Here is a 12,062-nt window from a genome sequence, read left to right on the forward strand (position 1 = left end):
TTTCGTTTTTTTCTTTATAAAATACTTATAAACATAATCCTCCTTACGACCTTTTTATCTTTTATATAGATTTTTTTTCTTTTAATACTATTTACTTAGTTAACTTAGTTTTTTTTTGTTTTTTATTTCATCAATTTTATTTACAGCTCTTTTTATTCATAAAATTTTTCATATATTATTTGAGTCAAATCAATTGATGTATTTAAAAATATTACAATTATATTATTATTATTTTTTTTTTTTTGCATTTAAAAATTCTGGTCGTATAAATATTTGAACGATAAAAATAAATAAACTTTTAAATTCCAAAGCATCAAGAGACGACCTGCAGTAAATAAATTAATAAAATTATATGCGTAACCTTGTACGCGTATATATATAGCATTGAAAAAAAGAGAAAAAACAAAGTGGAATGTCTCATTTAATTTTGCTAGTTATATCATATATTTAAATTATCAAGTGAGGCTTGATTATTGAGAGTCAATTAGTTGATACTGACCAGCAACAATTTTTAAAAAAAAATTGCAAAATTATTCACAGATATTATCTGACAACAACAATAAGCCCTTTTATCATTTATTTGTATTGATTGTTTAATTCTAATTGATGAAAATCTTTTTCGTATTTTTCACAAAAAAACATTCAATACTTTTTTTTTTTTAATTAAAAAAAAAGCCAAATAAACTTCTTATTAATCTATAGATACATACATACATACAAATTGTTTTTTTATATTTTAATAATTATTAATAAAAAGCTAAAGCTCGTCGTACAAAATGTATCATGATCAACAAATCACGGTGAGCACAATGAGCTTGTCTTCATCTCTCTCGAAAAACACATATGAAATATTAAAAATATTTCATTTTTACATTTTTTTTTCTTTCTATATTATACTTTTATTATTCACGGTTCTTCATTATTTATTTAAAATTTACAGCAATTTTAGACAAATATTTAAAAGAATTGAAAAAAATATATTTATATATTTTTTTTCTTACTCAATCATTTAGTAAGTTGTTGTTGTTGTTTGTTTTTTTTAACGCAATGTAATTTTACGAAAAAATAAAAGTAAAATAATAACGATAATAATTATTAATAATAATAAAAAAATAATTTTAATTTGCTGCAATAACAGCAGTAGTAGAAGTTGTTGATGAAGATGAAGAAGAAGATGATTTTTTCTTTAGTACAATGTCCTTGATGTTTAAATTGACTTTTTTTTTTCGTGGTGGTGGTACTGATTGAAGACAAAAACGTTTGAAGGCTTCTAATTCACGTTCAGCATCATCCATTTCACCATCCTCGAGGTCTATATCTTTTGGCGTGAATACGCTCTCTGTAAAATATTATCTCTCAGTATAAATAACCAATTCAATTTTTGTAATTTTTATTTTAAATTTTAGATACAATTTTCTATTTTATTTTTTACTTCTGTTTTTCGTAATTTAAATGGCCTTTATTATTTTTGGGAGTCAGTCAAATAAATTGTCGGGAAAAAAATATATCAAGACTTTAAAAAAAAATATTGATTTTATTAACTAATAATTCATTTATTTATTTTTAATATTGAAATTTAAAGTATTACTGTTTATCACAAAAAAAAAAAAATAGCATTTACAATAAAAAGTTTTTTTTTTTTTTTTTGTAAATTAATATTATATAAACATCATTATTTTCATGAGTAATGTTTTTTTTTTCTTCAGTTTTTTGTCAATAAAATTCTCTAATAAGTATATAATTTTAAAACATAATTAGAGTATATTTTAAAAATTTACATAATAAAAATTAACAATAAGCTAGACTTTTTTTTTATGACTCGAAACGTTCGAAATATTTTGTAATAGAAAAAGCGAATAGATAAAGAAAAGATTTGAAAAAAAAAAAGAATTACAAAATGATTTATCATTATTCCTCACCAACAAGATTCCAATCATCACCACTACTCGTACCATTTCCACGTTTTTTCTTTTTTTTTCCTTTTCCACTTGTTGCTGTTGGTATTGTTGAAATAGCAGTTGTTGAAACATCATCATTTTTAAAACAACTATCTGGATTTTTAACTTTAGTTAATGTAACACTTGTACCTTTCAAATTAATACCATTTTCAGGTATTGCTTGACCATTTGCTAATTTACTTATTTGTATATTTGCAAGTCCAGTTATACCAGTACAATCTGGTGTTAAACGACTACGTAATTCAGCAAGACTTGATGTTATCATGCCATTTGTATTGCTAATATTATTTATTGTATTTATTGATGTTTGTGATGTTGTTGAAGTTGATATATCACCTTTTACAATAAAATCTGGTTTTGGTGATGGTGATAAACCAGCATTCATTGCTTGTTGTAAAGCTGGACTTCGTATTGTAACCATACCATTTTCAGCAACTTTTATTATTGCTGCCTGTTGTGTTGGTTCCATTTTAGGAGGTGCAGGTCCAAATGCTGGATTGCGTATTGTAACCATATTTGTTGTTGGATTATGAAGTATTTTAGCATTATCATCATTTTCAAAATTATCTGTAGTTTTTTGTGGCAACTGATTTGGGCTATTCTTTTTTTTCTTCTTCTTTTTACTTGCTTGCTGATTATTATCTTTTGTATTTCCTGAAATTTAAAAATAAAATAATTATATTTTCATTGGACAAGTTTAAATTATCATTATTATAAATATTCAAGTTACGTATGTATCATTATTTTAAATGTGAATTTATGCAAATGAGACAATAATTTTATTTGAAATGAAAAAAAAAAATAATTAATTATTCACTTCATGAAGCTACGATTAAAACATTTTTTGTCGTATTGAAAATTTATCATTTCCTTTAAGAATAAAATGTAACTTTTTTAAAAATAAATGAAGTTAATTAAACGAGTTTCAAGCTTCACACATTTACAACTCATCAAACTGGCCAACTTTTTTTCCATAAAAAAAATATATTAAAATTGAAAGAAAAAAAAAAAGTAAAACTTATTTTAATGATAAATGAAAAATATATTCTCACCTTTATCAATATTTTTAGGTATCAAATCTTGTTTTAATTTTCCAGTATCAACGACAATAACATTACCACCAGATTGTGAACCAGAATAATTTGATTGTACACCAGACATTGGTGCAGCAATTATTGTTGTTTGTTTTTGTGGTGCTTGTTGATTTTTAATTGATTGTGATTTAATTGGTAATGGCTTTGCTGGTGTATCAACTTTTGTAATTGTTATACCTGGTGGTAATTTTAAACTTTCAATGTTAATCTTTGATTTACCATCATTTGTTTTGTTTACACTATTATTATTATTATTATTATTATTATTATTATTATTCAATGATGAATTATCAACTGGCAATTTTGTATCATTAATTTTTTTTTGTTTTGATAATTGTAATAAATTTTGATTTTTTGTCATTGATATTTTTTTAGTATCATCTTGTTGTTTTGTATTTTTTTGTTTAGTTAAATTATTATTTATTTTACCAATTAATTGTTGATTATCAATTATATTTTTATCATTTTTTTTATTTGTTTTTTTAGATGTTGCAGTATTTGTTATATTTTGTTGTATTTTACTTTCAACAAGTGGCTGAATTTTATTATCTTTTTTATTATTATTATTTTTATTATTACTTCTTGTTGTTGATTATTATTTTGCTATCTTTTATTATATTTTTTGGTAAATCATTATTATTAATAGGCCGTTTGTTTTCAGTATTTTTTTTATCCTTTTTAGTTTTCTTATTCTTTTCATCAATTTTTATTATTTTATCATTAGCTTTTTGATTATTATTATTTTTTTGTACCTTTAATGTATTTTGTTGTTGTTGTTGTTGTTGTTGTTGTTGTTGTTGTTGTTGTTGTAATTTTTGTGTTGCTGTAACATCTGTATTATCAATTTTATTTTTCTTTTTCTTTTTACCAGTTGTTTGCTGTTCATTATTTTTAGATGGTTCTTTTGTTTGTCCATTAATTAATGTAAATAATACTTTATCTTGTGCTGGTGTTTGTCCCTTGAGTGTTATTGTAACTGTTGGCTCGGCAAGATTTGATTCCATAACTCTTTTAATTGTAACTATTTGTGGTTGTGGTTGTGGTTGCTGTTGTTCTTGTTGTTTTATATTATCATCTTTAATATTTTCTTTTTCATCATTTTTTTTCAATTGACGTTTTAATTTTTGTCTTTCTTTTTTAGTTAATGGTACTTCAGGCAATGATTTCTCTGGTTCTTGTTGTGATGGTGGCTCAACTATTGTCGGTGACAATTTTTCTATTTCTTGTTTTATCATCTTCTTACTTTTTTTTTTATCTTTAACTTCTTCAATTATCTTATTATCAATAGTACCTTTTTTTTTTAATTTTTTAGAATTACCATTGACCTTATTATCTGTTGTATTTTTATTATTTTTTAATTCATTTTGTTTATTTTTTGTTGTTTCTTTATTGTTACTAACAGCTGTAGATTTTGTTGATGATGTTTCAACTGGTACTGTTGGTATTATTGATACTTTTGGTAAATTTTTATTATTTATATTTTTTTGTGATAATGATTTACATGAATCAACAACAGTTATTGTAACTTCTGGTGTTTTTTTTTGCATTTCAATTAATTTTTGTTTTTCTAATTCATCTTGTTCTTTTTTTAATAACTCATCAGCTTTTTTTTGTTTTTGTCTTGCTTTTTTTTTTTTTCCATTTTTAATATCTTTAATATGTTTATCATTATTATTTGGACCTTCAATAAATTTAACAAGTGAATCTAAATCCCTTTTATCATTTTGATTGTATTTCGAATTACCATTATTTGTTAATTTTAAAATTGGTGCAATTGGTCTACCATGTGAATCTGTTGCAGTAAAGTTTTGTTGTTGTATTTTATTTAATAATTGTGTGTCTAAATTCATTGATAATGATGATGAATTATCTTTTGTTGCTGATTTACATTTAGCTTTCTTTTTAGTTAATAATTGACGTAATCTTTCTCTCATTTCATGATAATTACGACTAACTTGTGCAGCTGGCTGTACACCATGTCCAAATACTTCACAATAACAACAATCACAATGCTTTGAATTATCACGTGCTGTTGAGCTACTTGTTGAGCATGAATCATCATGTGAACTACCAGAATCAGATAGTTCACCAGAGTTATTATTATTATCATTATGTGATAAATCATTTGTTGAAATTTTTTTAATTGATAATTCAATACTTGTTGATTTATGACATGAATGATTATATAAACGATGATTATTCATATGTTTATTATCATTTATTATTGTTGTATTATTATTACCATGTGATATACATTTGCCTCCATGACAAATAATATTTGGATTGCTTTGATTATCAATCGTTATATTTGGTGTTTGTGTTGTTGAATTTTTCATCTGTACTTGTGGTGATGGAGATGATGAAGATGAAGATGATACTGATGATGAAGCCGATGAAGATGATGATATTGTATTTGTATTTTTTTTATTATTAATATTATTTTTTATATTTTTAATTTTATCATTTTTATTAATTCCAACAGAACATAAATTTTTTTTAGTATCTGTTAATGATTCAACTTTTGATTTTTTACGTGTCATAAAATCACGTTTTTCACGTAAACATGGACATACAGATGCTGGTAAATATCGTACATCAAGTGTACATAAACATGGTGGAAATGGTAATAAACCACGATATGTTGTACCTTGCCATTCACCTAAATGAAATTGTATACATTGACAATCTTTTTTATTTGTTTCTTCAATTAATTTTCTACATTCATCAATAATTGGTGATGATGATGTTGATGTTGATACTGTTGTTGTTGTTGTAGAATTTGATTTTTGTGATAATATTGGATGTGAACATTCACCAAAATCATTTCTACCACCAACAACTAAATGGGATACCCATGATAATTCGGTACACTTTGAACATTGTATATCTGAATCATTTGTATTATCAGTTGGACGACTTAATACAAGCCATGATGCAACTTGATAACTAAAATAAAAACATGATAAACTATTTTTAAGTTTTTCAATAATTTCATCAGTACTTTGTGAATAATCTAAATCCAAATGTGATTGTAAATCAAGACCATCAATACCAAATGTACCACATGCCATTATTTGATACATTCTTTTAACCCACACATCCAACATAGAACGTATATTTTGTATATTTAAACTTTTTTTAGCAATTTTAAATTGTAGCTTTGGTTTTTTAAAACATTCATTAACATTTTTTTTTGTAATACCAAAACCAGGTATATGAGATTTTTTTTTAAAATCCATTAATATTATTTCATCAGTTGTATTTAATTTCCAATTAATTGTATGAATAACATCTGATTTCATTATTTGAGCTACTTTTTCAGCACTATATTGATCAATTAGCACTTCTTTTTCTGGCCATAAACCCGCAATTCTCATCATTTCATCAACGAAACCAAGATAACGTTCAAGAAGTATTTGATAACCTTTACCTTTACGTGGTTTTCTTAATTGACAAACAACTGATGGTAATATATTTCTAATTGTTGGCTCATAAAAATAAATATAATTTTGATATAATTTTTTATTAAAAAATTCCCATGTTAAACTAAATTGCTTTAAATGACGTTCTTCAAGTGGTTTTAATAATTTTGATACGTCATGTCTTCATTTTAATTTTCCCCTATTTTTTTTCTCTTCGTTTCGATTGTATTTAATAATTATTTTTGTTTTAATTAATTTTCTCCTTTTAATATCATACTATTTGTATGATATTAAATAAAAAATTCCGGTGATCAATAGAATTTAGAAATCTGCTTGCGACATGCTCATTCATCCATGAGTTAATATTTCAATGAAAAATAATAATAAGAAAAAGACTTTAAATTTTATATCAATAATATTAATTTTCTTTTTGTTTAACTATAAATATGCTGAAAAAAAAAAATTATAGTTCATTCAACTGTGTATAATCAACAAAATATATTATTCATATTTTAATATTGTTTTATGAATATTAATAATTAATTATATATTTTTATTAAATAAATATAAATTCAAACAAAAAAATTTAAATGAAAAATTAACGTAATTGGGGAAAGTGTATATAACTTTAAAATAATTTGATTGTTATTATAATTATTATTATTAATATTATTATAATTAAACTACATTCATCGTTTATACATCAACAATTATTGTTTATTCACCCAGCTCGTATACAATTTTTCAGTCGCACTCAGTGTGCCACAAAGAAAAAAAAAATTATATATTTCAGTTAATTTACAACTATTATAACTATATGTATACTGTTTCCAGATTAAATGCCACAGTCTAGGACTCATCTATAAATAAGCTGTATAATAAAAAAATTAGTTGTGCAATGGATCAAGAAGGTAATAATAGTAGTTAATAATTTTAAATTGAATACTTAGATGAATTAATTTGTTTTTTTTTTAGATACGAAACGTCTGGAAATTTATCTTGGCACAATTGCCAAATGGAAAACAAGAGTTAAAGATGAAATTTTATCTGTTTTACCAGTTAGCGAAAACGATAAAATCACTAACATGAACACAGAGCAACGTATGAAATATTTAATGAACCACTTGCATAATAATAATGATGATCAACAACTTGTTATACCAAAAATTGATTTATTGAATATTGATTTTAAAAAATCTATTACAAATGATTTGTTTAAAATAGAATGCGAAGTCGAAGATTCAGAAGCAGTTAAATTGCTAAAGAAATTTACTATTAAAATTCTATTTGCAAAAACAAATAGCCAAGAATTATCGTTATTACTGAATGATCGTAGCGATTTATTGTTTAGACTCAGTATGTTCCAGTCGTGTGTAGATGATATATCTAGAATAAACTTGGACTTTTTTCCATCAAGTGTACAGCAAGAAATTTTTCGTCGCCAAGCCAAAAGTCATATTGCTTTGACAATACAATCTCTATCTACATTAGTTGATAATCCAATGATGTTTAATGAAGAAGATGACAACTTAATTCAAGATTTAGTGTATAATTTTGAAAGCATATCTGGTATCAGTTTTAATGCTGGCAATGAATGCCTATTTGAGCCAACCATACCAATATTTCCAGAAAAAAATGAATTCATTCCTGGTTTTTCTGATGCTGTTAAACTCAATTATTCAGATGAACTTGGTCGGTTTTTAACAGCAACGAGAGACCTTTTACCTGGTGAATTAATTGGCGCTTGTAAGACATATGTCAGTGTCGTAAGTCGTGATGATCGACATAACTTTTGTTGGTTTTGTAAGAAGCAAACTTATAATGGCATAGCATGTGAAGCATGTCCACTAGTATTATACTGCTCAGTTGATTGCCTCAACGAATCACATGAGCAATATCACTCGATAGAGTGTGCTATATTACCCTTACTATTAATTGATGACGATTACATTGTTCTTACAATGGCACTCAGAACAACCATCAAAGCATACAAAGAATGTGAATGTGATATTGATAAATTAATGTCTACTTATGATGTCAATGCTAAATCACCAACAAAAGTTGAATTACTCAAGAGTGACCATGATCCCAATAAATATGGTAGTGTTGACAAAGGTAAATATGATTATAATTTTAGAGCAAATAATAACTACTCTACATTTTTTGCTAACAGTTTGTTGATAACTTATTACATGGCACTGAAAATTAAAATTATAAAAGGCAATGAATTATTATGTGATTTAACAAATAATAAGGAATTCATGTATTTGTTGGCATTTATGCATAACAACATGAGAATAATTAATTTATATAAAACTGATACTTGTTCGGATATGACGAAATTACATTGTGCAACATTAACTCCTGGTTCTTTAAACTTCCACAATCAATGCTACTCACAAATTTCAAGTATTCAAGTGAAAGACCATGATTTATTTTTTACAACAGAACAGATAAAAAAAGGAGATAAGATTGGATATTCCCGCATGCTTGATTGGCAAGATTATGGGTTGATGCCAAGACGGTTATATGCCAAGATAAATTATTCAAATAATTACATGTGCGTTTGTGAAGCATGTATTAATGATTGGAAGTTAGAAGAAAATTCAGTGGGTAACGATATTTGTGAAACACTTGCAATTTGCGACAAAATTGATTCACTAAACCGAAAAGTTGAGTCTGCTTATAATGGTGCCATAAAATACTTTTGCCTCAATAACGAATTGATTCCTTCAACTCGTTTAATCAATGATGCCAGTAAGCTTGTAAGAAGATGCCAAAGAAATTTTAGACCAAACTCAGATCTAAAACTTGAAGCTCAGAACATTTTACGAAAAGCATTAAGTTTGTTGGAAGTACCAAGTCGTACTATCTTTGTAAAAACGATATATGAAAGAAATAGCTAAAATGGCATCTTTTTAATTCATCAATTAATTGAAAGCTGATCTTTTTTTTTTTTTTTTTTTGTTAAATAACAGATAACTCTCAACATACTCTTTTTTTTTTTTTGATATTAAAATTATGATTGAATGTTAATAATTATTCTTAAAAAATAATATTTGTTAATGAGCAAATATTGTTTGATCAAGATAAAAAAATTTATATTTTTTTTTTTTTAATATTTCCTAAAGTTAATGAGGAATTATTCAACTTAAAGACGAGAAATTGGTCTAGTAATTTTTTAAAACACAATTTATTGTTAAATATTCTATTTTTTTTTTTTTTTTTTTGTATCAAATAAAAAGAAGAACAATTTTGCGAATGAGTTTGATCTCAACATACTCATTTATTTTTTCATGATATTTTTGATATTAAAATTATGATTGAATGTTAATAATTATTCTTAAAAAATAATATTTGTTAATGAGCAAATATTGTTTGATCAAGATAAAAAAATTTATATTTTTTTTTTTTTAATATTTCCTAAAGTTAATGAGGAATTATTCAACTTAAAGACGAGAAATTGGTCTAGTAATTTTTTAAAACACAATTTATTGTTTAAATATTCTATTTTTTTTTTTTATCAAATAAAAAGAAGAACAATTTTGCGAATGAGTTTGATCTCAACATACTCATTTATTTTTTCATGATATTTTTGATATTAAAATTATGATTGAATGTTAATAATTATTCTTAAAAAATAATATTTGTTAATGAGCAAATATTGTTTGATCAAGATAAAAAAATTTATATTTTTTTTTTTTTAATATTTCCTAAAGTTAATGAGGAATTATTCAACTTAAAGACGAGAAATTGGTCTAGTAATTTTTTAAAACACAATTTATTGTTAAATATTCTATTTTTTTTTTGTATCAAATAAAAAGAAGAACAATTTTGCGAATGAGTTTGATCTCAACATACTCATTTATTTTTTCATGATATTTTTGATATTAAAATTATGATTGAATGTTAATAATTCTTATTGTCAAAATGTTAATTATTTCTATCATTATTATTTTTTTGTTAAATGACAGATAAAAAAAAAGGGAAAAAAAAAAAAAATTCCAAAAGTTAAAACGTCATGAAAAATTAATCAATCAAATGAATTATATTTTTATCTTTTTTTCAAGTAAATTACATTGATATTAAATATTGTAATATTTTTAATCAACAAATTACAGCACAAAATGAAAGAAAACAATAAACTCATGTTAAACACTTGAAATTTTCGTTTTTTTTTTATGTACAAAAAATATTATAGAAAGTAAAAAGATGTAAAGAAAAAAAAAGCAAAAAGCATTTTAATTTGTTGAAAATTTATAAAAAACTTTCTTTTGTGCAAAAAAAAAGAAAAAAAAAACCATTGTGACACACTAGATGAACTAAAATAATATCGCCTTGATTATAAAATTTGTCTTATTTATATTTTTTTTCACCAGATACACAATAATATGATAATGTACATAGCTTGATGTTAAAAATAATAAATGAAGAATAAGATATCTCAATGAATCTTGTTGAATTTTATGTCCTTCAGGTGCTGGTTGTCCAGGACCAAGAAATGATCCATATTTATAAAAATTATCTAACAATCTTTCTTTTTCTGCCCATTTATCATACAGCCATTTAGCTAATGCATCTGGATCTTTTGGTACCTGAATAATAAATTTAACAATTGTTTATTCTACTTTTATTTGTTATTGTGAATTATTAAATAAGCAAAGGTTTGTTGTATTGATTAGTAAAATTTAAATAGGAATTAAAAAAACATACCACTGTGCTTGGATATAAACGATAAAAAGACATTGGTTTCATGTTTTCGGCCTTGACCCTGTAATTATTGTCGGCAAATCGATTGGTTTGCCTTGTGGATATGCTATCGTTATATCAAGTATCCAATTTATTTGTGGTTCAGATAAACTGGTAGCTAACAATAAAGCTAGTATTATTTATTGTACAAAGTATTAATTTGATCAATACGACATTGAATAAAGTTCAATGTTACAAACTCAAGGTTACACATTTAATTTTATAATAACAATAACAATTTTATTATTAAAATCTTTAAATGCAATAAAATGAAGAAAAATAAAATATTAATCAATTTGTTCTAGTGAATATTAATAATTTATTTTACAAAATACAATTATTATTTTAATTAATTCCTTTTTGAAAATTACTATGTTGGTCATGGTTTATCATGTTAAATAATATTTTTTAAATATAAATAATATTGATTGAACAGACTAGGTGGATTATGCTCAATTGATACATCATTATTTTTTTTTTTCTTTTGATTTTTTTTTCTTCTTTAAACTCAGTGTACAATTCAACTGGAACCTCGAATGTCATTTAATAATTTAACATACTTAACATTTTTACCCAACAGTGCTCACAAATAAACATAAAAAATTATAAATAAGATTTGTAATTTTTTTTTTTTTTTGTTGTGCGATATATAAATTATAAATCAAAAAATTAAAATTATACAAATTTATTAATTTTGATCATGTAATGTTGTTTTGTTAATCACCTTGTAATATTTTATTTTTCTATTTCATTCAATTATCATTCAATACACATTCATTAACAAAAGAGAAGAGAAAAAAATTTATTTTTACAATTAAAAAGTGGCTGGGAAACATTGA

At 24.1% G+C, this 12,062-nt stretch overlaps 2 protein-coding genes across 2 annotated transcripts; one reads left to right on the top strand and one right to left on the bottom strand.

Moving 5' to 3' along the window:
* Nucleotides 1-513: 513 nt before the first annotated feature.
* Nucleotides 514-6,816, bottom strand: LOC122847923 (myosin-G heavy chain-like). The gene is made up of 5 exons (XM_044145780.1): nt 6,812-6,816; nt 3,883-6,655; nt 3,011-3,449; nt 1,920-2,612; nt 514-1,339 (listed from the first exon to the last, which is right to left on the bottom strand). The coding sequence occupies exons 1-5, from the start codon at nt 6,814-6,816 to the stop codon at nt 1,119-1,121; spliced, it is 4,131 nt and encodes a 1,376-aa protein (XP_044001715.1). The 3' UTR covers nt 514-1,118.
* Nucleotides 6,817-7,372: 556 nt separating this feature from the next.
* LOC122847924 (SET and MYND domain-containing protein 4-like) lies at nt 7,373-10,618 on the top strand. Its single transcript, XM_044145781.1, has 4 exons — nt 7,373-7,385; nt 7,450-7,575; nt 7,699-8,589; nt 10,596-10,618. The coding sequence occupies exons 1-4, from the start codon at nt 7,373-7,375 to the stop codon at nt 10,616-10,618; spliced, it is 1,053 nt and encodes a 350-aa protein (XP_044001716.1).
* The last annotated feature ends 1,444 nt before the right edge of the window (nt 10,619-12,062 follow it).

This window comes from Aphidius gifuensis, linkage group LG1, assembly GCF_014905175.1.
Source record: "Aphidius gifuensis isolate YNYX2018 linkage group LG1, ASM1490517v1, whole genome shotgun sequence".
Classification (NCBI taxonomy): domain Eukaryota; kingdom Metazoa; phylum Arthropoda; class Insecta; order Hymenoptera; family Braconidae; genus Aphidius; species Aphidius gifuensis.